General features: G+C 38.2%; 1 protein-coding gene across 2 annotated transcripts in view; it reads right to left on the reverse strand.

The window, feature by feature from the left end:
• The window catches only part of SUGCT (succinyl-CoA:glutarate-CoA transferase), a 667,361-nt gene that overhangs the window by 508,087 nt on the left and 131,855 nt on the right, over positions 1-27,419 (reverse strand). For both annotated transcript variants that reach the window (XM_057731039.1, XM_057731038.1), the window contains one exon: positions 19,605-19,700. In XM_057731039.1, the coding sequence (XP_057587022.1) occupies positions 19,605-19,700 (96 nt within the window). The remainder of the gene's footprint in view (positions 1-19,604; positions 19,701-27,419) is intronic.

Here is a 27,419-nt window from a genome sequence, read left to right on the forward strand (position 1 = left end):
TTAGAGCACATTATAGAGTCACAAAGTGACACAGATTTGAGAGGGGATGCGAATGAAGAGAACAGAAGGTTCAGAAAAAGTCTAACATACGTAAATTTAATATATGATAAAATTAACAATTTAAACAATGGACGAAGAATAGTTTAATTAAATATTCTGGAATAATTAGTATATTATTAAGAGGGAAAACTGTTAAAATTTACTTCATATTACATACCAAAATAAATTACAGATGAATTTTAAACTCAAATAATGGGAAAACAAAAATATTATAAATGTAATGGGAAAAAGTTAATTACTCCAAAATTTTAAATTTTAAAGGAAAGATTGATGGATTTGATTACATTTTAAAAAATCAAAATATTCTACATAAATTAAACCACCATATATAAAACTCACATGCAAATAACATAAGAAAAGTATTGCAACTATTTATCAAAAGATTACTATCCTCAACATATGAAAGGTTTTACAAATCTGTAAGAGATTAACCCCACAAATAGTTAACTCAATAAAAAAGGCAAATGAATTCACTAGCGCATCATCAATAGAAAAATGTCAGTGTAGGCAGGGAGAGCAGAGCAGGTAAACCTCTAGGGTTGGGCTAGAGTATGGCACAGCCACAAACGGCAAGTGCTAACAACGGTTCGGAAGAGTGTGACGGGACACTAAGAACCGAAGCAGGAAAGATAAGCAGAGGACAGATCCCTTCTATGACATGTTAAGGAGTTTACATTTAAACTCAAGTGAGAAAGACATGCCACTGATGCCTTTTAATGAGATAAGCGACAATAATCAAATACAAAAACCAAATCCACACAAACTTTTAGGAAAAGTCACTGGGTAATTTCCATCTCTCCTTTCTAAAAAAATCTTTGACAGAGTTATACCCATGGCTATTCAACACTGCCTCATTTTTAACCCATGTGACATTAAAAATCATGTTTTTGAAGGATCCTTAGTATGACAGATGTACAAGAAAAATCAAAGATATATATATTCACATTTATATGCATATACATAAATATACACACATCTCTCCAAATCTAGAAATACGAATAGACACACAGATAAATATACACATATATACAGAAACAGATGCACACACACATAAAAAAAGAGAAAGACCCAACTGGAAAAAAACGCACACAAATTTTAGTAGTAGTTATCTTCTCTCTTGAATGGTGGATTTCAGCTTATTTTTCTTCTTTATATACACATAAACTTTATTATCTATAAAAAATTAATATTACATTATTAAAAGGGTCTATAACATATAATCAAATATTTATAAGATTCTAAGTGCAGCCTATGAGGTAGATGCTATCTTACCCTCACTTTTACAGCTGAGAACCTGAGGCACGGAGAAGTTGCATAACTTTCTCACTGTCACACAACCAGAAAACTGTGGAACCTACACTCAAAGCTAGACAATCTGGCTACATGGTCTACACTCTTAACCACTACCCTACCGTTCTTTCCTCTATGCTAGGAATGAAAACAAAAGACAAAACAATGGCTACAACACAGTTGTTCTTTTTTAATTGTGAGACAATATGCTTAACTTTATGACAATAAATTAGAGTACTCAGAATACAAGGGCAAATTCTAGGGAAAATATAAGTCAATAAAACTGACTTAAAAAGAATTAGAAAGTTTGTATCGATCTTTAACCAAAAAATAACTGTAACTTAAAATCCATCCATCCAAAAACCATTAAACCTGTATGGTCTAACAGATTGTTTCCACCAAACTTGTAATACACAGATAATTCTAATCTTCTAGAGAACAGGAAAGGAGTGGATAGTCCCTATCTCATTTTACCAGACTTACATAATAAAGTAAAACCCAAAACCAAACAAGAACAATATGAGAGAAGAAAATTCAGAGCCAACTTACTTATGAAAATTGATGTAAAAATCCTATACAAAACTCTAGAAAAATAAACTGATAAGTGTGGAAAAACAATACATTATTACTAATGGGTTCTCCTGGGAATGCAAAGATTATGTGATATTAGAAAATCTCTTTATATAATTCACTTTCTAGCAATATAGCAGGCAAAGTTCAAGATGCACACACCTATGACCCAAAAATTCTACTCTCAGTTATAGATTCCAGAGAATTTCAGACATGTGAACAAAACAAATGTATAGGAATGCTCACAGCAATGCTGTAAAAGTAAAAGATAGGAAATAATAAATGCATCTTTCAACAGGTGAACAGGTAACAAATCATGTCATACTGAAGGAATGGAATAATGTAGGGCATGAAAAATTAATTAATCCATGTATTAATATAGATAACACTCATAAAAATTAGGTTCAAAGAAAAGGCAATTTTTCAGAATGATGTATCAGTACGATATTATTTGTGTAAATTTTAAAAACGTGAAATGGTACTAGGTAGTCTATAAAGATGTATATGTATGTAATACAAGGATTAAAAGTATTCATGATATTGGTAACACCAAATTTGGAAAGGGAATGAGAGTCACCTGGATGCATTCTTCCATCCACGCCATTTACACACCGAGTTGTGGAATGCTTAAGCCCTCTCCTCCCCATTCTCCCTTCTTCACCTAGCAAATCCTACTCAGTCTTCAATATTAAGATCAAGTTTCACTCCCTATGGAGAGCCCTTTCTGATTCCCTGGGCTACTTGTTCTTCTGGGCTCCCAGAGTTCTCTGTACAAATCATAATTAAAGCAGTCACCACATAAATTATCTGCATATCAAAATCCTGTCTTCCCCACCATGGCTCCTTAAATGAACTCTGGAGGACCCCACTGAAAGAAATTCAATTAAATTCAGCAAATACCTCGTTACAGTCAAGTACTATGTACCTAATCCTTGGCTGAGTGCTATGCTGCTAAACACATTACACGCTTCCTGCCTTCAAAAAGATTACATTTACAAAAGAGGGGGACATAAGACAAAACAACATACGTAAAACTTTTAGAGAACTATGCAATCAATCAAACGCTAGCAAAGGTAAAGAGGAAAGAGAAATTTTTGAGGAGTGGAATTCAAGCTGGAACTCTGAGAAAGGAAAGGCCCAAGGGGAAATACAGAGGGATGCTGATTGGGTCTTTGGAGACACTTTACAACAAGGGGCAGCACACTTTTTCTGTAAAGGGCTCACTGTAAATATTTTCAGCTTTGCAGGGTAAACAGTCTCTGCCGAGACTCTTCTGTTGTAGCACAAAAGCAGAGGTACACAGTACGTACGTAATCAAATAAGTGTGACTACAAGTCAATAAAACTTCACTTACAAACACTAAAATTTAAGCTTCACATAATTTTCATGAGTTACAAAATATTATTCTTCATTTGATTTTTCTTAACTATTTCAAAATGCAAAAACTATTTTTTGCTCACTTGCCAAGTAAAACCAGGCACGGGATGAATCTGGCCCATGGGCCACAGTTTGCCAACCCCTGTTCTAAAGGACTAACAGCTGCAATACAGAAAATAAAATAGATCAGCCTGGGGGCGGGATCAGTATTAAAAACTGGTAATGAATGCTAAACAAGGGAAGGTCAAGACAGGCCTGCATAGTAAGGGCCTTATAAATATCAAGGTAAAATAAACCTACCAATAAATAATGCAAACAGAAATACCAATGAGGCAAAGTTCTATGAATTCATGTGGCTGGAAACACATGGCAAGCTGGCAATTTAAATGCACAATTTCCCAAGTTTTAGGAAGTAACAAAGGAAATAAAATGCCATCACTGAACCAGAATGTGCCTCACCTGCGGGGCTACCACCGTTGCCATGGGGCTCCGAGCGTGCTGGCTCCAAGCAGCCCCTACTCACTCTCCTGGGCCTGGGATTCGCATGGAAGGTGGGGAGGAAAAGGAGGTAAGACTTTCTACTAATAGACATGTTCAGAGGAAAAGGAGGGGCCAGGAAGGGTGGGGAGAAAGACAAAAATTTCAAGTTGGAGGATCAGCCCAAGAGATATTGCCCTTGATAGAGTTTTGTGAAATGTCACCATCTATACAGGTATCTATGTTTCCTTTTATTTTTTCTTCAGACAGAGTCTATGACTGCAAAACCTAGTATAGCTTCAGAGGGGTTGGTTTCTGATTCCTCGGCTTTGTAAAGATCGGCATTCAGGTCCCCAGTTTGTCTGATTTGCTCTGCGAGTGTGGCCAGCACATTCTGTGAGATGGCATGCTGGTAGTTATAGATGAAAATCATGAATCAATAGAACACAAACTTATTTACATTATGCAGGTAATTATAATTATAATATCTATAAGTCAATGAGATAATGGTAATTTCTAACAACTATAACAGTAACCATCTCAAGAATGAACGAGGATAAAATTTTGAGATAAACCTGAGAGTGAAAGGCTGATTGCAGATACGTGCGTTGGAGTATAACTATGGATCTTACACCATAGCTTAGCCTTGACATTCATCAAATAAATAAATAAATAAATAAATAAATAAATAAGCAAGTAAGAAAGCAGAGATGTTTATCAACAGGAGTTACTTCACATAGAAAGCTTCTTATATGCCCCACTTCTAAAAACAAGATATTTCAGACTAGGTTCTTTCAAGGCTGAGGAAGACCGACTATTACAATATTGGGACTTCCTACTGACTTCCACTATGCTGGGATTGGAAAGTGTCAACATGGGTGACAAGTCTCACGGGTGTTTTTTTAAAAGACTCTCGAAAATGGAATGCCAAGTACTCTGTGTGCTCACCGCAGAGCCCACCGCTGAGTTAAACAACATCTAGTAACTATTAACTAAATAGAGGTGTGTAGGTTTGTACATAGAGAACTTTATGATTGACTACGCTGTTGAAAACTCTGAGTTCACAGACTGGGAATTTGCCTCCCTCATTTGCTTCCCTGAGATCTGATTTCACCTTATATTCCTCACCTTGTCCTCATCCATAAAATAAGAGGTTTTGTCTGAGTGATCTCTCACGTCCCCTTTCTTCTCTGTTACTCTGTTGCCTATCAATCACAAGAAAGGTAGCTTTCAACTAAGTACAAAGTCCTTAGTGACAATTAGAACTGTTCAAAAATCAAACTGTCTCCCCTGTAAGAAGTAAGTTTCTCGTAGCTGAGTTGAAGAGAAGATAGATCAGCATCTTCCTGTACCAAGTAAGAGCCTGAATGATTTGTTCCAACCAGGAGACTCTACTCTCATCACGTCCTCTCTGATGCTACATTCAAGGCTTGCCCGGGAACACCGTGCTAGGCAGTTCCACATATATTTAATTTGGTCCTCATGACGATCCTTCGAAGATTGAGTCAGGATTTGAAACCAGGTCTTTCTCATACCCCTTTTTGGAGATATGACAATCAAAACCAAAAGAATGCAGAGGCACAGTGGTTTTGCTTCAAGTGTACCTTTGGTTTCAGAATCTTCCAACATTCACTGGCCTATTCAGAAGGATGCAACTTATTGATACAATGGCTCCAAATTCCTTACCTGGTCCCTAAATGAATGCAGATTTCTAAATAATTCAGAGCCCACAATTTTACCAGTTTAATCTGGTTTCTTTTTCCCTAAATGGGTAGCATTTCTTACATTACTGAGCCTCCCTGACACTTTCTTGTCCACTTACACGATCTTTCAAAAGCTTATTCCTGTTGATTTAGAACTTAACTGGCCAAAAGAGCTTAGTCCTGCACCCTCAGAAATTTCATTGTGTACTTACTCTACTAGATTATCTATAAACATGTTTAATAAAGAAGTCCAGCAGAAATCCCTGGAGGCGCCTCACTGTTTACACGTCTCCGTCAACAGCAGGCTCACACACCCTACTTTTTGTTTCCTCTATTAATACCTATGTGTGACAAAATGTTCTCCAAACACAATTTGGAATAGCTTTGTTGTGAAACTTTGTAACTGACTGCTTGAAAGTCTAAACAAATTACATTTGTTGTTTTTTTTTCTTTCCTGGTGCTTATTTACCTCTTCAAACAATTCAGCATGTCATAGAAAACAGACTCCTTTCCTCCATTCATTATACCAAAAAGTCAATGAGCCTACAACTGTTGAAGTCCACCAATATGTGATTCACCAATAGCTTGTAGGGTGTCCTCATTAGAATGGAAACAAGAGTGGAATTCACTAATACTGAAGAGTGAATGCAATAACTTACTTTGCACTTTGGTCAATTTATTCCTTTAAGTTTCTTAAGCCCTTTATAATGGATGCCATAAAGTTTCAGCAATTTACTTATATCCAGCATGTCAATCAGGGAGAACATCCTGTTCCCTGACCACTATTTGATCTAATACTGTATCTCTCACCTCTTTGCTTCAAAAGACATGATGACAGAGGAAATTTCTATGTTTCAACAAAGACCAAAGCAAAGAGTTCACTGAGCCTCTAGATCTCCTTTCTTCCCCATGAGCATGTCTTTTGCACCCTGATCATCAAGCAGTCCCATTGAGTTTCCAAGTGACCTTCTGCCTTTCATGTATAAAAAAGCTTTTATTTCTGAATTGCAGTCTTTTTTGTGCTGTTTCTTGAATTCCTTTACAGTCTGACTGGCTTCTTATTTACACCTGACCTGTCACACTTTGAGGCTTTCCCTGTTTTCACTTGAATAATCTTTTGCCTACTTTTTCCCCCTTAGATGCTTCTTTTACTTTATGAGATGGATGCAAAAGTTTTTATAGGAGCCCCTAATCTCTGATATGTGACATATTTTCCTGCCCTTCCATTAATGTGTTTAAAGCATTTCCAGGTTTCCTACAAGTTACAGACTTTTTAAAATATTACTTTCAATTTTAACTCAAAGCACACGTTGATTTGATCATAGTTCCATTTTCTAAAACCGAGTAGTAATGTGATGGAATTTTTTTCTTTCACCCCCTTCAGAAGGTTGAATGTAATTGAGTTGTGAGCATTATTACAATAGTCAGATAATTTCCTGCACCAATCCTGTTTAATCTTAGGCCCACGTCCAGAATAATTCCTTTCTGCCCTTAATCCTAAAACTCCTTGCCCTATGAAGCAGACATTTGTGTGAGATCTTTCGGTCTCAAGGTATGATTTCCCTCATAACTACTATTTGGTCTAATTTTCCAGAATTCTGTTATCAGCAGAATTTCAATATCCGGACCCTAATTCAGTTGGTCCTTGGTGGGAATCCAGGGATGGGTCCCAAGAGGCCTGAGAAGCTCCTGAAATCATGGGCAAAATCGTGCATGTATATGGGTACATGTACTCTTCTAAGCAAGGATTCCATAGTTTTCATCAGCTTCTCAAAGCAATTATGAGCAAAAAGAAAGAAAAAAAATGCTTAAAATCCACTGGTCTATACTCCCCCTAAATATATTCTTATTACTGAGCATGAATTTGTCATTCACAGTGAACTTATCTGTCCAGCATTATTTTGTGCATTTTCATTTACTCTTTTCATTATACTTATTCTGTTTTCATCATTTCTATATATATAAATGTTATCATACCATCGGCTCACCCATCCCTAAGATTCCTATAGATTTCCTATCTCTGCGGTACCAGTTTTCACTAGTTTCTACATTTTCTCCATCTACCAAGCCTATGAAAAGCAAATGGAATTGGGATCTTCAACTGCCACCAATCATTCTATCCACTCTGTTATACACTAGAGTTTACGTGCATTTAAATCCTTGGGGCTTTGCTTTTCTACAAAACTGTTTACATGGATGCAGAGTTTTGCCATCCCCACCTTCACCCATACACCACAGAATCCCCTTCTCCCCGCCCCCCTCCTGCCACCCACCACCACCATCACCCAGCAAGTCTGTGTCTGGTTGGGTCTCGTGCTTCCTCTGCACTTATCAACTTTCTCCCAGTTTTTAGGTTAAACCGTAAACTGCCACTTAACAGATTCACTACACACAGAGCTCATTTTCTGGCCCCCCCACATTAACACAACACCTCAATGCACCATTATATTTGCTGAACAAACCTCAGATTCTTTTGCAATCTACACAGTAACACCATTATAAGTTTTGTTCCCTACCCCCCAGCTTCTTTGAACTGGGACTGACCTTACTGATTTGACTCCTTGCAATGGAAACAAGAATGATACGGCAGGGAAAAAAGAACAATCATTTACCCCTTTTAAGGTCTTTTTGAGAAAGCATTTTAAACAATTATCAAAAATACATATTAAAGTTAACTTTGTTCAAATTAAAAAAAAAAAAAAGCTAATGCAGACTCCAAAAGTCTAGCAAGAAAAATGAGAATACATTTTTATCATGCGGAGTGCTCCTAATTCTTTACTACTTTATAGCCTCTCCGATTTGAGGCAGCACACTAATACCATTGCTGTTACATCCAAATCTCCACTGTTCTTCATCAACAGGATAATATCACATGGAACCACAGGGCAGCTTACGTTAGAACTGCGAAGACTTCTACAAGAGTGTTTTAAGGATGAAAGATCTCTTGGGACTTCCTCACAGTAGCTTTCTGAGGCTGCTATTAAACCAGGTAATGTTCCAGTGACACCCCCCCCCCCAAGATATGAGTTACAGCTACTCAAAGCCTAGAGGTCCTCTCTGAACCAAAAAGGCCACTCCAAAGGAGGAAAGACAATAAACAGCAGGCAATCCAGAACTTACATGGCAAAAATTCAATTGAGATTTCTCAGTTTGCATCTCTGAGTTTGCTTCTGTTGAGAAATAATGTTTACATTGGTGAACAGGACCGTGGGCCAGCCTGTGACACGGCTGCACTGACAATACTAACAGTGCTAACTATTCTCAGTTCTGCTGAACTTGACCACCATTTTATGACACTGAGGGGAATTTCCATTGAGGATTCCAGTGTGGGCTGTAAGAGGAACTTCTCTCCTTGTTGCAGAGCTGGGATCAACATCCTCCCTACCACTCTGCATGGTACTGATCTGCTCCCCATACACTCATCACACACACACACACACACACACACACACACACACACACACGCACGCACGCGCGCGCACACACACACACACACACCCTTGCCAGGCAGAGGGAAAGGACAGCTCCTTGACTTGGAACTGTCCTCCAGTGGAGAACAAGTATAGGAACAAGGGCTCCTGCCACGGTTGGTGGACTGTGTTTTAACAACCGAGAGATGGGGACAAGAGCTACAGGACTGGGGTCCGTGGGATGGGTACAATATGGGGATAACAGCTAGCATCTGCTGAACATACACCATGTGCCTGACTCTAGGCCACACACTGTATAGGCACTGTCTCCTTAAATCATCACCATGGCCCATGAGGCAGGCAGTATTGTCCCTGTTTTACAAATGAAGAAACTGAGGTTAGGCGAAATGAAGCAATTGGCTCAAGGTCTGTCTGCCTCCAAAGCCCATGCTTTTAAATAATACATCTAAAGTATGCTGCTATGTCTGGTAGCATCTACAGCCTCAAAAGCAACAGTTAAAAAGGAAATTCAACAGTGATGGGGATGGTGGTGTAAAATCCTATCAACTTGAAGAAGCAGAAATTTAGACCGTGGCTAGGAATGGCAAATGAGCATTTTAGGCTTGTTTTCCATAATTTAGGAACTACTTTTAAAAATGAAATTGATTCTCCATAAAATGCTTGAAAATTAATTCCGCTCTTGGTCATTAGAAATCACATCATAATAAATGATGTTGCAGAAAGGATTCTAAAGAGTCAAAGTAAATACTATGGCCACTTTAATTATCTGGAACAAAAGAAAGTTATATTTATGTGTTGTTTTCACATCAATAAGAAGGTTTCCTAGGTGAAATCAAATTAAACATTTTTTACTCATTTAGTGACATTATAAATTATAAATGCCCCTCTTACACACCAAGAAGAGGGAATACACACAAAAACATTCACAAAACACACCCAAGTGCACACACACACACCTGCTACTTTACTACTTGTTTGCTACCCTTGTTAACTGAAACAGGTGAAAAACCACATCAGAATCAGAGGGAGGAGAATTTTGCAAGAGGTTGACTTATTTCAAGAACTAACTTTTCTCAAGCTGGGCATCTGGTAAAAAAAAAAAAAAAACTGAATATTCTAAAGCATAGTCTTTAATCTTTTCACCTCTCATTCCTAATATTCAGACCTAACCAGTTGGTAACAGGACTTGTCCTAGGTGCCTCATATATCTCTGAAAGTATATCATCTCCCTCTGGATCTTACTTACCTGTAAATGTCCTTTATATTCATCTTCAAGGTTGAAACTAACGCCCTACAAAATTACACTTGGGACATTTCTTTCTAAGCAGAAGTGGACTCCTTTGTAAAACCACCCCTGAGACACCCCAAGAATTCAGAAAGAGCTGCACTTCCTCCAACAATCACATAGAGGTTGATGGTAATTTCAGGATACAGCCTTGCTTCCTTTCTGCTCTCAATCATTTCTACAAAGATCAAACCTGTACGTTTATTCTGTGTTGCTGTGCTGAGCAGGCCAGGATGCTGTTCTCTCGGTGAGCCAGTCAGAGCAACTGCAGCATAGTCTATGCTAAGGTTATATAATGACAGAACTAACCCAAGCAACGGGAGGCTTGAAGGACAGAAAAATGGAAGGCATGAGTGCTAATTCCACAAAATGAAAATCATTCCCAAGAATCTCTCTCCAGGACTGTAAACCAGAAAGAAGGTTAGTTTTACCTTAAATAATCAATGTGTATATCAGAAGCTCTAAGGATGGGGAGGAAATCACCTAATAACGTGTTCATACTCACGGATTCTTCCAAGTTCCCACTGGAAAAAAAATGCCTTTCCATTACCAGGTTACAAGAGTGACATCTAGTGGACTCATAAGGCAATGACCAAAAGCATTTCACATATATACCAATACTTGAGAGCAGGGCTTCTCAAAATCTAAGGTGAAAACATATCACTTGGGGATCTTGTTAAAATGCAGATTCTGGTTCAACAGAATAAATGAGAATCCATCATTTCTAACAAGCTTCCAGGTAATGCCAATGCCACCGCTCCGTGGAGTGGCAAAGACCTAGAGCATTTCACATGGGCTTTTACCCTCAGGAAAGAAAAGAGGGAAGGAACACTTGAGAATCATTTCCAGGTTAAAATTCAGTCAAATGAATTATTAACATAATTTTTTTTAAATGTTCCTATTTCACTAGCCCCACTCAGTATGTACACTTTGCATCTCCTGTCTGAGCAGCAGGGCTCCTGCACCAGTACCCCTTTCCCTAAATGCCAGAAACAAAACTAGGAGGGAAAAGAGCATACTTCACAGCCATATTTACATATGCGGACATGATGTGCTCAAGTCTCCAACATAGGTTCACTCCAGAACTTAACGTCATATAGCTTTTCTTTCATTGTATTATTTGCCCAATATTGAATTATATTATAACAGTAATTTGTACCATATCAGAACTCAGTTCTTTTTCCCCCAGGTAAACTGCACCTGCACAGGGAGCCTTCAGGGTACTGTATCAGTGCTAAGCACACCTACTCACAATTTCAACATTTGCCCTGGACACCCCTAAGAACGGAAGAGGATGTGCAACTATATTCAAGTCCAACTGTTTCCAGAATCCAGTCCCATGTGATTTACCTGAGCCAAAGAGCCTTGACCTCCATGCAGAGGCACCAGGCTCAACTCTCCACCAGGCCTCACACAAACTCCTGCCAAGGCCTCCGCTCGGCTGGATTAGACCCTTTGTTGGTTCTAGGTCACAGTTCTAGGAACCACCAACATCGAGGAAAACGAGTCTCTCTTTTCCCAAACACACCACAAACAGGTACAAAACCTACTGTCTAGTCCCCTGGAATCCTTCAGCACAAGTCAGTTGATCTAGGACAAATAATCATTTTTAAGCAGCGGACCCTATATTTCAAACAAACAAAAGTAGAGCTGTTCTCGTTGAAATGGGGTGGGAGCACTTGGAGATCTGCCTACTTGGCTTCTCCCCGACCCAATGCCCCTGAATGTCCAGTCCTTCCCACCCCAACTCCTGCTCCAGCCTCCAAAACTCACAGAAGTACCATTTGAAAACCAGAAACTATGAGTCTCACAATAGCTAAGACCACCCCAAGCTCCCGTGTTGCTCAAGTACATTATTGTTCTCATTACATAGATGGAGTGAGAGATAGCTTTCACTATAACTTGACTTAATTATGATTCAAATACCATTTTAGCATAGGCAATCACAGGATTTCTTCAAAAGATGTACAACCTGACTTCCTGAATGAAATTTGCTATTGAGTCATAATTAAGGATCTCAGTAATAAGTAAACACCAGAATTGTTTATACCTCTTCAATTGCTCTTGGCAGTCCTAAAGGGGAAATTATGTAGAGGAAAATGTCACATAATTCTTCCTCAAAAATGGGATGAAGAGAGAAAAGGAAACTAAACATGTCAGTTCAAGTAAGCAGCATCAGATCATCTGCCTATATAGTATAGTCCCCATGCCTTGGTTAGAATCCCAGCTACACACTTACACGTGACCTTGGGCAAGTTATCTAACCTCTCCACGCCTCATCTGAAAGTGAGGGTAATAGCTATACCTATTTCATAGGGTTGCTGTGAGGATGGAATTACTATAGATAAAGTATTTGATAAATGACACATAGCCATCATTCAATAAATGTTATTAATACAATAACATTTCATGTATTGGTGATTATAATGATTATTATTAACACAATATTATTGAGTCAATAATATTAATATTCTTACGTAGCTGAACATTCAAAATGGCATTTGATTCTTTGGGGTAATTTTAGCCAAATTTGATAGGCATAAACAACATAACAATCCCATCAATTCTGCATATAGAGAGAGAAGAATATTGAGAGTGCAAGAGAAGCTGATAAGATCCTAAAGAAATTTCAGATTTATTCCTTAAGATACACTGCCTTTCCTTCTGCCTCTATTTTACCTCTTAGTGAAATGCATTAAAAAGACCATATTTGTCAACTGAAGGCAATACTGATTTTTTTAAAATCACAATGGTTTTTGAACAGTCATACATATGTTTATTCTTTGTGCAATATGCTCTCCTTAAACATCATATTGCCCAATTTCTTTTAAATTTAGGGATTTTATTAAATAAAAGAGAGCTGAAGCTTTTCCATGGAGAAGCCCAGAGGGTGGCAGCTATCATGCCGGTAGCTGGCATGCCTGCTCTAATTTTATCTGCCTGTTGGATTGCCCCATTACCTATATTCTTAGGACTGTGGCAAAATCCTAGCCAATTGGGCTTCAGAGTAACCAGGATCTTCAAGTAAATGATTTTGTTTTGTTTTAACAAGAATCCCGAATTCATAAGGATAAAGAAAATGTAATTTTTAAAGGCAAATAATCAAAAGCTACCTGGACAAAACCTTTAGAACAAAACGGTCGAGGGAAATTCAGACAATTCATGCCTTAAATTTAAAAAAACAAACAAACAAAAACTTTTGAATATTCTAAGTTGTCAGTGCTAAGTAATCCAAAAGTTTGCAGAAACCTCTGAGATATAATCTAATGTATTTACTATCACCTGCACTTTTGTTCCCAAAACATCTTCGGGTATTTTTTTTACTGGGTAGAGATGATCAGCGCTCACTGCAATCTTAAAGTTATAAGAACAGATGTTCAGAATATTCTGCAGTTCTCTCACTTTTTGAAACTGAAGGAGAAATCGACACAATTTTAGGCTCTCAAAGGGGTAAATGTGTATCTTTTATAGAAACAGTTTCCCATCTTGTGGGCTCCTCAGAGATTACTTCTGAAAATCATTTTTGCCACGTTTCATTTAGTTAACTATGAACTTATACTAACTCTCAATTTACTAAACACTTCAGTAAACTAGAAGCCCTATTCCCTTTGACAACTGAGTGGTGGTGTTATAAATGATTCTCCTCAAACTATATTTCTTTCAATCATGCTACATTTGGGCAATGGCTCAATACTACAATTTCTAAAAGACACCTGAAGATAGTTTTTTTAAGTAGAAAAGTACCACAATACATTGCCCTCCTTTTCCCTGTCAAAAGAAAGAAAGAAAGAAATTAAATTGAAAATTCCATTAAGAAAGAAAATCAGCTGTGTCTTTTTATTTACTCTGCCCCTAAGCTGCCATGGATAGTTTTCATAGAGACTATTTCATAGTTTCCTCAAAACTATTTTACAAAATTATAATTATTACTTCAACTACAAAAATAATAACAGAAGCCACCTTTCATCCAATGCTTACTAGAGTCAGGGACTACACAAAACGCGTAGCACACACTGTCTCATTTAACTCCATCAATGAACATGGAAACAACTATTATCATTGCCTTTTGCATAGGAGGCAGCTAACACTAAGGATATTAAAAGACTTGTCCAAGATTTCATAGCCATTAAGCAGCAAAGCCAAGTTATGAGCCCAAGTCTGTCTGACGCCAAAGCCCAAACTCTCTCAGCTGTGCCTGCTATATCGCCTCTAAGTTCTTTGAAATCAAGGGCCTAGTTCTTCCTCATTTGGAAGCCTTCTGGAACTAAAACAGTGCCTACTCCAAAGGGGGCTCAAGAAACTGTTTTTATTTACCAGGAGTCATTTGAAAGCATGAAGGAAAATACGGTAGAGGGAAACCCACCACTGCCGCATAGCTCAGAATTCAAATATACTTCTATAGCCAGGTCACTTATTAGGCTTGGGACCCTCTAAAATCATAATAAATAGGTCATTTGTCAAAGAGATGATGGAAACAGATCAGAAGAATTCTATCTGCCAAAGAAACTAAAAGGCAGGTAGTCACAATGTTTCAAGCACCAAAAGAACCGCTACTTTGCATAGAGTGAGAGAGGAAACAAGTTCTGAAAACTTAAAACCATGTTTCCAATCCAGGCTCTCTGACTTTCCAGCTATAGCCATAGGAAAGTTGCTCTCTAAATGTCTCTTTCATCTACATAAGTGAGAAAGAAAAATATACACATACAGATATAGACAGATATAGATATGGATATATAGATATAGATCCCAGTTACATGGGTATGTGTTCAATAGAAGCCAACAATAGTTTATTATTACTATTATACCATTATTATTAATGCATCAAATAAGATATGCAATACAATCATATGCTTGTTTAAACTGTACTTTCAAATTTCAGCGAATGAATGCTTTACTACTACTATGGTATAAAGAAAAAGTCACTCAAGAAGAAACAGATGTATATCATTCACATTTTGGCTTTTTAAAAAATCCTTAACATGGGTTAAAAAAAAAAAAGATTCCCAAGGTTACCTAATCTGCTATGATTTAACAGCATTTTGACGTTTTTCTAAGGAATGATAGCAAAGTGCTGTATCTCTTCAAACTTGGAATTTACTGCCTGTCTGAGTCTCTGCTTATGCCAAATTAAATATACAGTATAATGTCCCTACCAGAAATAACATAGCACAGCTTCCTGCTCTACTCCTTTGTTGCATGAGCCCAAACTGAAGAAAGGGAGACATGATTTTATTTAATCATATTAATAATTGTTTTCTTCCCTCTCTTGAATTGGAAGCTATTGGGTGGGGGGCGAGGGGTGGGAAGTTTAAAAGAAGTTACCACGTGAATTATCAGGCCATTTAAAGGAAAAATTCTCTTTGAAGGCCCTAAGTTTGAAAGGTTCAAGAAAAAGCATAAAAAGAGTATTCTTATTAATGAACTGCCCAGAAAGTCAGCTTCCCCTGCTAGTCCACAACACCCAAACTGCTGAGACTTCAGAGTGCTATAAAGTCTCTTTACCTGTAAGGCACAAATGGCACCGCAGAACAGATGGTGCAGTGCTTCCTTCCAGTGGATAACACCCAAAACTTTTGAAGAACTTTTTAATATAAATAGGAGCATGAAGAAATGAGGTGGTAAATGGAGTAAGACATGCCCCAGAGTTGGGGGGTTAGGGTTGGCGGGGGCAATGTCCAAGGCTGGGTTTTTTTAAAGTGAAAGATGTGATCATATATTTATCTACTGATGGATAATACAGGTGATGGAAGAGATCAAGTGCAGGAACAAGGCCTTTAAATAGGCAAAATGTGGAAAGGGATGGTTCATCCACTGTGAGAGGAGGAAATGAAGTTTGAGAGATATGGTAGAAAAAAAAAGTGAAGCAGTTCTCTTCCGGCGGCATCAATTTTTAGTGTCATATGAGACAAAGTCTTTGGCTAAGGATGAGGAAAGAGGAGGAACACTTGAGGAAAGAGAAAATGTGAAATAGTCATCTAAGAGATAGAAGATAAATATGTAGGTAAATGTGGCAAGATTGCTGGGTAAGGCTGAGGAGAGATAGCCATGAATTGAGAGTGGGAACATAACATGGTAGTTATGTTTTTTCCCAGCCACAGTCACTGCTTCAGGGCAGGCACAGGATAGATGGACTATTAAATCCAATCAGCACTGGGATTTGCCAGTGGAATACAAATGAGATGGTGTAGTCATCGATAATAAGAAAGCCTAGATCTACCATCTCATCATTGTGATGGGCAGCGTCAAATCACCTGGAATCAGAATCGGCATCTTGACAGGGTTTCCAAATGATTTGTGTGCACGTTTAAGAGAAATAAGTGAGTGGGAGGGAAGTAAAAACAGGAAAACATCCTTAAGAGCGATAGGTTATGAGCAGCCAGGCTGCTTTGGTCCTCGATGTGGATTCCAGACCACCAAGACCGATGACAGAAGAAACCACTGGGTCAAAGGAAAAGATGAACAGAGCCTTATGGGAGTCACTGTCCATGTGATAACAGATGGCCTGGAAGGCTTGGAGTCCTGGTGGTGACGGAGGCAAATGTGTAAGGAATAACGGGATTCGTTCTGGTAGTTTGATGCACTAGAGAGAATAACAACTTTGTATAAGATTAGAGGGAAAAGGAGAAGAGACGCCTAAAAGAAGAAGAAAAAGAAGGAGGAATAGAAGATGGGGAGATTCTTACGCTATTCACAACAGTGAAACTCCCTGCTATCAGCCGAAGGATAGGGTAAGAAAGGTGAGAACTCCTAACAGAGATTATATAAATTTCACCTATAAAAAACTCCTCCATTTTTCTTCAGAATATTCAGTATAGTCTCTGACGCTTTTAGTACACTTGTGAATGGATCTTCTATGATAGTGGAGAGAGGCAGAGATTGGTGTAGGTCATGAGCCCAGAAAACAGAGGAGAACGTGCAAACAGAGGCTCCCAGGATGCTGAAGAACTTCAGGAGGGAGTCTGGGATATATACATGCTATGAAATTAATGGATTATCGTGTTAGTTGTGTGTCTAAGGAGGAGTGGCCCCACTGATAACTGCACATGTACATAATAAACATAATAAAATGTATTCTTTTTGAAGACCGGCTGCTTTCTCTGCACTCTCTCCTCCCGTCCTTAAAACACTCCTGTCTTTATAAATATAATTGTTTGAAGTGTTGAGAAACACTGAATTAATACCAATGCACTAAAAATATTAACATGAACGTTATGTTTTTATTATCAGTCCCTTGGCCAGATATTTCTCAGGGACAAAACCCACTGATAATGGGAACAAACAGAGCACTGAAATCAAAAATTCCTTTTAAAAATCCAAATTCTCAGAAAAGCCTCCACTAAAATGTTCAACAAGTAGCAAAATGCTTACCTTCTGTCTACTTTATTTAATTTACTCATTTTCAAAAAGGTGGCAGCCAAAGAACGGGGAGGAAAGAGCACAAATGGATAATCAACCCAAAAAGTTAAGAACTGCACGTATACAGGGACTTCCTTGCAGTCCAGTGGTTAAGATTCTGTGCTTCCACTGCAGGGGGCGTGGGTTCGATCCCCAGTTGGGGAACTAAGATCCTGCATGCTGCATGGCAAGGCCAAAAAAACAAACAAACAAAGAAACAAAAAGAACTGTATGTATACAAAATAACACACAAATCAAGGAGCACTACTTTTCAAAAATTTGGATTCCATGCACTGAAGTCCTTGATCCTTCAGTTAGGGTTCAATAAAAATTGAGAAGGGAGAAGGATGGATTGGGAATTTGGGGTTGGTAGACGCAAACTTTTCCATTTAGAATGGATAAACAAGGTCCTACTGTACAGCGCAGGGAATTATATCCAGGCTCCTGGGATAAACCATAATGGAAAAGAATATTAAAAAAAGAATGTATATATGTGTAAAACTGAGTCACTGTGCTGTACAGCAGACATTGGCGCAACATTGTAAATCAACTATATTTCAATTAAAAAACAAAAATAAAATAAATTTTTTAAAAATTGAAGAGAGTGAGGTGGGAACCTTAACTAATTCCTGAGACCATCAGAGTCTTCCATTATAGACTTTCAGCTCAAAACTCAGACAACTCAAAGGAGATGCAAAGCTGTAATTATTATAGAAAACTGAATTATAATTATCCTGTAATTCACCCATAAAAATATCTCTCAAATCTATTTTAAAAATTGAAAACAGACCAGGGTCTACAAGCATATCTAGGATCCGTCTTGGTATGCTAGCTTCATTCAAGCTAAATTTGCATTTGTTACTTAATCACAGTCCTGAACCTCTTCTCCATCAAGAGGAAGCAAATTAATTCTGGGCTTCTGAGGAAAGACCCAAGTAGATTTTCTCTTATTTCTTACAGATTATAAGCTGCAATCAACTAGATCAAATAAGCGCAGTCTCCATTTTATGTGACTGAGACAATTCAAGAAAGAAAAGTACATTTCTGTCCTCAAAGAATAGAAACACACACACACAGAGTCTCCCATATCTTTTACCTATAATAATAAAAGCCAAGGATTCTAAATTTCTTTTCACCTTATAGTGAAAAGAAATAATTGAGAGCACACCCAAGATTCCAGAGCTCTTGGTGTAAACACACAAGAGGGATACTGAGGTCTACACAAAATATTTTTTAAAGACATTTTGTTTTTTAAATAAGCAAAAAACAGATTATAAACCTTATACTTGAACGCAGTGAACCTCCCTGTGTGATATGATTTGGAATTTTACTGTAAAGCCTTCTGACTCACAGATACTTTCTCCATACACATCAAAAACTGAAGCCTGAACTTCCAGCGTTTGAGATGAATTCCTGTGGTTTCCAACATTGTCCTCTGTTGAAGAGGTTGAAGAAGAGTTTTTGTTTTTATTTTTGAAAAATCATAGTTTCTTCACATATTCATTCACACTAGCCAAAGTCAAAAATTTCTGAGGACAAGTTTAGACACTTAATAAAGAACAGCAGTTCCTGAACCATCTGCTTTGCTCAAAAACTGAAGATCTGTCACACGCAAATTTTCATTTTTCTCCAACCCTGTGAGAATATTATTGTCAGCTGGGGTAGGTAACATTTGGTTTTCAATTGACATGGCAAACAAACCAAGCTTTATAAAATGGCGACAATCAGTGCCTCTTTCGGGTGAAAAAAATAAAAGCAAACCATCATCTTAGTCCAGAAGTCACTCACTTTCAGCAAGTTCTTTTGATCCATTCAAGTGTCCTGTTACTAATCCTCTGATGAAGAAATGTGCAAAACACAGAATTTGAAGTGAATAACAGAACCTTGTTACAGTCAAACAAAGATATATGACAGAATACCCTGAAAGTTTTTTTTTAAAAAGGAATCATTTCTCAAACTCATATCATGCAGCACTGCAGATTCTGGTAGCTGGATCCTATATTGTTGTATTCTTACCTGGTAAGGAACAATACTACTGTGAGCTGTGCCCCAGCGTCGTGCTTCCTTTTGGCCAATAAGATAATTAACAGCGACTTGGGTCAAACATGCCACCTACCAGGAAAAAAAAAAAAAAAAAAGCTAGTTTATCTATACTCATAAACAGAGGTTACAATAGGAACATTCTCATTTGATTTCACTTCATGTCATTATAGAAGGAAAAGAGAGAGAAAAAAAAAATGTCCTGCTTGGTTAGAAAATATGCAGGCAACCACACTTTCACCATACAAAGAAAAGGAGCAGTATTACATTATTGCGTGAGACTAAGTACTGAGTAACGGTCAATTGAGAAATATAAACATGGCAACACTCAGCTCCTGAAAAGATCATCTGAAGGCAGAGGGTGACCCAATGGATGGAACCCTGGTCCAGCCTTTAGCATCAAAGCCATTGCAAAATACACCAGCAACTAGTACATTCCCTTTGCCTTTTACTTTCCATCAACATGACACAAAAAGATCCTGCATCATCACTGAACAGGTGAACTAGTCCGGAGCCACATTCCTCTAAACTTCTCATAACACAAAAACATAGTAATAATAAACCTCTATTTAGTTTAAGTCAGTTTAGTCAAGTTTTCTGTTCCTTGTTGCCCAAAACGTTCTTACTGGCACAGAGGATCAAGATTACTTAACTTTTTTTTTAATTCGTTAGTGAATCATTCTCATTTAAGCAAAAATTACTGTACTTCTTTCAACTTGGTCCTAGGTCCATATCCTCTTTATTGTAAGTGTCTCAGCTCTCAAGAACTACAGATCTATTAAAGGGGTCATCTAAAACTGTAGGGTGAACCTCTGACTCTTGCAGTATTTCATATACAGATATTGAAAACCTATAATAATTCATTTCCACATGAGGATAATGACTTGATTCCTGGTCATCTGCCACAAAGGGCTTATGTTCCAACCACTATCCATGCCTCCAAGGGCCCAGAACCATGGAAAGGAGGTGACCTAATAACAACTTTCCATTGTTTCCAGAAAAAAAAGCTTCTGGCCTCATAGCATCATCATGATATAACATGGGCTGGCTTTTCTTATGCTATTATCATCAGATGTGATTAGAAATCTACCAAGCCAGCAAGTCAAACATCCCAAATTGAGACTGGCTCCTGGAGCAACCTAAGGGGCACTTTTTCAGGGCTCGATGCTGCAACCTGTCCTTGCCCTCTACCTGGCACGGCAGCTGTGCCTCCTACAAGGGCCGCCAATGGGGCTCAGCCTGGATGACTCTCCTTGCAGCAGCAGCCATGCTCCTTTACTTTTTTCTTGGGATTTACACTCACTTTTATGTTCATTTACTGCTCTGTTGAAATTGGAACTGCCTATGGCAGCTGGTTTGGCTGTACTGCCCAGGTGGCAAAACTAATAAACTTTGAGTCATCCACTTCTGGACCTCCATCTGGTCTTGGGCATTTGAACCACGGAACATTCCAGGGCTGCCTGGGGCTGCCTGGTGCTAATCACCATTTCACAGATCACTCCTGTGTCTTTCAAAATGGAAAATCAAATCAACATTTTGTAGTAAAAATGTACTGAATGGGAAGTCCAGATTCATGGTTCCTAATTTCTGACAACCTCTAATTGTATAACTATAGGTATAGAATTTAACCACACTGACCTTCAGACACTTCCTCTATAAAATCTTGGGCATTTGATCTAAACCAATTGTTTTCAAACCATTTAAACAGAACAAACAAACAAAAAAACAAAAAACAAAAAAAACACCATAACTCTTGTACCAAACCAAATAATGCACGAACATTACATAAGCAGATAATACCCCACATGGCCTGGCTGAAGTAGAGGCAAGCCTACAGTGCCACCCTAGGAAATGCGAACACAACACAATTTGCAAATTAGTAAATGGTCTTAAATTTCCTTCCAAGAGCTATACTTCTGACTCTATTATTCTTCTTAACAATATAGCAGATAAAAAGATACCAGGGATGCAATAGTAGTCATTTTCCCATGAAGGCTCTTCCTGAAATTGGGGAAATTGTCTCAAGTCTGAGGTTTTACTGTAAGAAAGGTGCCTCTTTGATCTAGCTATGCTGGAGAGGAGCGGATTGTCCCTTGCAAAAAGCCTAGTGAAAGTTACTCTCTAAGGAGCTCTGGTGCTACCAGGGGCCAAGAATTCACATTAATAAAGGTAATTCTTTGCAAGGAAAACATCACAAGGGGCTTGGTATTTCCACTTTTCTAATTTCAAAGTCAAGTGACAGTCAATAAGCCAACAACAGCAAGGGCTGCATGAAGCAGTGGGCTGCCTGAAAGGTGACAGGTCAGCCTGTAGCTCCTAGATTGATCTGAGATGGTGGCCAGTGGAGGGCACGGGCTGGATGCTAGGCTAGAGGTCAGCCTAGGTGCCTCATTTCTTGCCCACTACCTCATCCTTTCCTCTCAGTTTTGACTTCAGTGTTTCTCACCCTGCCTTCATAAGGTGGCTTTGACAACTTTTTAATAAAAACAGCCCCATTTAGAGTGAGTTTGAACGAAGGGTCAGAATTCATCTCACAGACTGTTTCCAAATGGAAGATCATGTCCATCTTCTCCACATAATGGTAGCTCATGAAAACAAAAGGTATTTCGGAACTAGCAGGCTCCCAATGGGCAGGAAGGTTAAATAAGATTTTACGCCAGTTGCCATCGAAAAGCAAAGTGTGATTTGTCAGTGACAACTCAGAGGCAAAGCTGGGGGAAAAGATTCTATTTTAAAAAAGAGAGCAACAGGGCTAAACTTAGCAACCCAATGTTGAAAAGGGGCATTACAGATCTGAAAGTAATCTACTATTTACAAAGATGTATTTTTAAGGCAGGAGAAGGGGGAGAAAGTCAACAGCTATGACATGCTTATGTATGAAAAATCAGAGGCTTCCTGGCAATTAATGACAAATTTTCCACAAATCAAAAGAATGCAGGATGTGACTTTTAGGTTAATAACTACATACTGTATACCCATTCTAAATACTGCATTAGATCATTACTTTCATCCCCTAAACTTAGGCTCATTATTTCATCATGTGGATGCCATATAATTTACTCAGAATGCTGCCTTTATACGGTTTCATCTAAACAAAAAAGCTAACTTTGGTTTAATAATAATCATTCTGACAGCAAAATTATTATTTTAGGTAGCATAGTGGGTCTTGATATTCCGTGTGTCTAACCAGGAAACCAATGGGGTGGTCAAAGTGGATCTCAAAGGGAACAGCCCCAAAAGGCTCGAGGAAGAATATACCCAATTATTTCCCAAAGCAGCCCCATGGTGTCCATCACCTCATTTTACTTCTACCAAATGAAGATCAAGCTGCAATAATATAATCTTTCACCTCCTAAAGGACAACCAAGTATCACAGGTAAAATGGAGAAAACAAGACTAGAAGTACGGTTGATTGCATCAAAATGAGTAATTTTTTTCCCTCCTGCTTCCTTGCATATGTTCTGGCCTCCAACTAAGCTAGACTAAACACCAATCGTGATCACTTCTGTACCTGCCCAAATCTGCATCCGCTCTTCAAAGTCCACCTCAACATCACTGTTTCATTAAGTCCCCACATTATGCAAGCAAAAAAATATTTTCCCTGCCTCTGAACAAATACAACACCTTAATTTGCCTGACTCCTGACTTTTGCACTTTCACAGTCTACTACGTACTACAGTTAGAATTATAAGATTATATCCCTCCCCTCGCCACATCCCCGCCTTTCCCCTAAAGCTAGAAGACCTAAATCAGTAGTTCCTAAACCTAGCGGTACATCACAATCACCTGGGGAATTCCTGGATCCCACCCAGACCTACTGAGTCAGACTGGAGCCTAGGAAGAAATAACTGAACCAATGAACTGTTAATAGTACACAGATTTGAGAACAAAAGCCTTAGGAAACCAGTCAAACTGCTTAATGGTACAGATGGATAAATAAAGGAACAGAGAAGGTAAATAACTTATCTAGGTCACATAGCTGGCTAGTGGCAGAACTTTAAACTACTCTAACTATAGCGCCCTCCTCCATGCTACAATATTATTCAATCACTCTTTTTAAATTGCAAACTATTCAGGATAAGAATTATGTATATAAACCCTTTGTATGTACTCATAGCAACTAAAATAGAACTTGCACACTAATATTTTTAAAAGCGCAAATGAAAACAGTAATTACTATTTATTCATTCAACAAATACTGAGTGTTGCTTTGTGTGAGACATTATGCTAGGTACTGGCTATACACAAGTCAATGAAAAAGATGTAGTCCTACCCCCTTTGGACTTAACAATAGTGGAGAAGACAACTAAACAGACAGTCATAGGAACTGCCATGGGGAGCGGGGATGGAGGAGAACCTTAAAAACAAAGAGAATAACATGTGTGTTAGCCTTAAGGCAGGAAAGAGACTGGCATACAGGAAGCAAAAAACACTGAAAGTAGACCAGTGTAACTGAAGCGTGACAAGAAAGAGACAGGAAATGAAATTGGAGAGGTTTACAGAGGCCAGACCATGCCAGCCCTTGCAGATCATGGTAAAGAGTTGTTCTTTGCACATCTTTTGTGATTTTAAAAATCACAAATCATATCATGTCATCCTTCCACTTAAAACTCATCGGACTTCCCACTGCATTTGCAATTAAATCCAAAGAATGAAATAAAAAGAGGCAAAAGAGAAAGGGGACCAGTTATGGATATTGCAATGGTCTAGGACAAATGGATGATAGCTCAGACTAGGTTGACGGCAGTGGAAATGGAAAAATCAGTGCATTTAAGATATGTTTTAAGGTCAGAATGGATAGACCATGTGAAAGATTATATGGGAAGGGGATGGCACACAGAATGGTAAAGTAGGAGCCAAATATAACTCCCAGATTTCTGGCTGAATATCTGGGTAAGCTCTGAAGGCATTCACAGAAATAAAGAGGTCAGAGAGACAAACGAGTTAAAGGGGAAGAAAGTAAGATTCCACCTTTAAATATGTTTAATTGAAGATGCCTGTAAGACAGTCACCAGCATATAGATAGTACTTAAAGTCATCCCCCACGTGTATGAAACAGAGAGAAAACATTAGAGATGAAATCATAAATCAGATAAAACAAGAGACTATAATTCTCTGTGTCAAAAACAACCCTTCCTCTAATCACCCACAATGCAGGTACAAATTACTAGCACCAATTTAAACACCCCAAAATCGGGGATAGGTTTAATAAACTATGATACCCATATGTAATGGAAGACAACGTAGGCACTTAAAATGATGCAAGAGAAGAATATAGCATCATGTGGGAAAGTGTTCACAAATTTTGTTTAAACTTTTCATTTTAGAACAGTTTTAGATTTATAGAAAAAATACCAAGATAGTACAGAGAGTTTCCATACACACCCAGTTCCCCTATTATTAACGTCTTACATCAATGTCATACATATTTTACAATTAAAGAGCCAATATGGATGAATTATTATTAAAGTGCATATGTTCCAATGTCTTTAGTTTTAACTTAACGCCCTTCTTCTGTTCCAAGATCCTCATCTACATTATGTTTAGTTATTGCCTCCTTAGGCTCCTCTTGGCTGTAACAATTCATCATACATTCCTTGTTGTTGATGATCTGGACAGTTTTAAAGAGTTCTCATCAGGTATTTTGTAGATTGTCCCTCACTGGGATTTTTTTTTTTTACTTTTTTCACATAATGAGACTGGGGTTATGGGTTTTGAGAAGGAAAACGATAAGAGTAAAGTGCCATTTTCAACACAGCCTATCAAAGGTACATACGATCACACGATTTATCACTGTCGGTACTGATCTTGATCACTTGGCTGAGCCAGTGTTGATCAGGTTTCCCCACTGTAAAATCACTTCTTTTTCCTCCCCCCGTCCACACTGTACTCTTTGGAAGGAAGTCACCACGCACAGTCCACACTGAAGGGGTGAGGAGTTATGCTCTTCCTTCTTGAGGGCAGTGTCTACATAAACCATCTGGAATTCTTCCACACAGGAGATTTGTCCCTTCTTTCCTATTTATTTATTTATTCATTTATTCAATCATTTCTTTACATCAGCACAGACTACTAGATAGTTATTTTATACTTTGGGTTATAAGCCAATACTACGTTATTTTATTGTGCAAATCCTTCCAGTTTGGGCCATTGGGAGCTCTTCAGTTGGCTCCTGCGTCCCTCTGACACACTCCCCATCATTATGAGTTTTTGTTTTTAGCACTTTCTTCCTTTGTGGCATTAGAAGATGCTCTGGACTCATCTTTATATTTTCTGTTCCAGTCTTACAAGAAAGCATAAAGAGAAGAGGCGTCATAGGGTGAAAAAAAAAGAACAATATGTATTTCAGTGTTGACAAGTACCTCATTCATTCACTCAATTATTCAAAAATCTTCATATTGCACCCACTACATGCCAGGAACTGTTCTAAGCACAGGGATATGACAGTGAACAGGACAGATATGGTCGCACTTGCATGAAATTCACATTCTAGTGTAAGGTACATTCAGACATAAACAAGAAAATATCAGGAAATGATAATATGAAGAAAATGACGCAATCACAGAGAGGGCTCTTCTAGACTAGAAGGTTACTAAAGGCCTCTTCAACGATGTTACATCTTATATGAGACCTGGAGAAGGCATGTGAAAATCTAGGGGAAATCTTCCTAGGCAACAAGATCAACCAAGTAAAAGACTATATTGTGGTAAAAAGCTTACCATATCTAGAAACAGATAGAAGGTCATTGTAGCTGGAATATAGAAAGTAAAAGAGGCAGCAGTACAAGGTGAGGTCAGGTAGGTATGCAAGGGCCAGATCATATAGGTCCTCATAGGCCTGGGTAAGGATCTGGGATATTATTCTAAGTGTCACAAGAAGCCACTGATTTATAGAATTAGATCAACTGGCTCTTATATGAAGCAGAAAGAGGCAATGAATGAAACCAAATTATCTCACATGAGATAGGTATTACAACTTCCATTTTACAGATGGAAAAACTAAGCCTAGGGAGATTAAGTGTCTTGTCTAGATCTTACAGTTGGTGAAGAGGAAAATTATGACTCACACGAAAATACTCTGCTCTCTAAGCCATCCCTATACCACCGCCTCCTCTCTGTTTAACCTCTCTGTTCCCAGCCCCTCTCACCCTAGGAGTGCTTAGCTTTATGTCTGTATCCTATATCCTTGGCTTCCCATTTTATGTTCCCTGCAAGACCCGACCAAATTACTGGAGTAGACTAGAATCCCTCCACAATCACTCAGCTGTCCTCTGCATTTGCTTAGAAAGCACGTCATTAACTGAATCGATTAATTCTCATGTTCTTCTGCTCAACCTCCCTCATCTACTAAGTGTAAAACACTTTCTGGGAGAAATATGTTAAAAGAGAAATTAAGAGGCTAGCATTCATGGAGCATACAGCTTTCAAGATGGAAAATTCTTCAAAAAGAGCCCACATCAGAGTGTTTGAGATCCTGACATCTCTCTTTTTCATCCTAATTCCATTACTTTGCATGTCAAACTTCCTATGCAATTTAATCTGCTTCGCTTTGTCCCTCACACCTTAAGGCAGATTAATTTCTTCAGAACCACTAAGGACCAAGGAGGAAAAACATTCTGGAGCAGAGAAGGTATTCTGGCTATCTCATGTTGAAAGAAGAATAAGAATTCTATCTATTTACACTACATTTATCATTTTATGTTTCTAGTATTTACTAATGATCAAAACTAATACTTATTAAGCACTTACTGTGCACTGTTCTAAGCATTTTATGTGAAATACCTCATTTAAT

Source organism: Hippopotamus amphibius, chromosome 4, assembly GCF_030028045.1.
Source record: "Hippopotamus amphibius kiboko isolate mHipAmp2 chromosome 4, mHipAmp2.hap2, whole genome shotgun sequence".
Lineage (NCBI taxonomy): Eukaryota > Metazoa > Chordata > Mammalia > Artiodactyla > Hippopotamidae > Hippopotamus > Hippopotamus amphibius.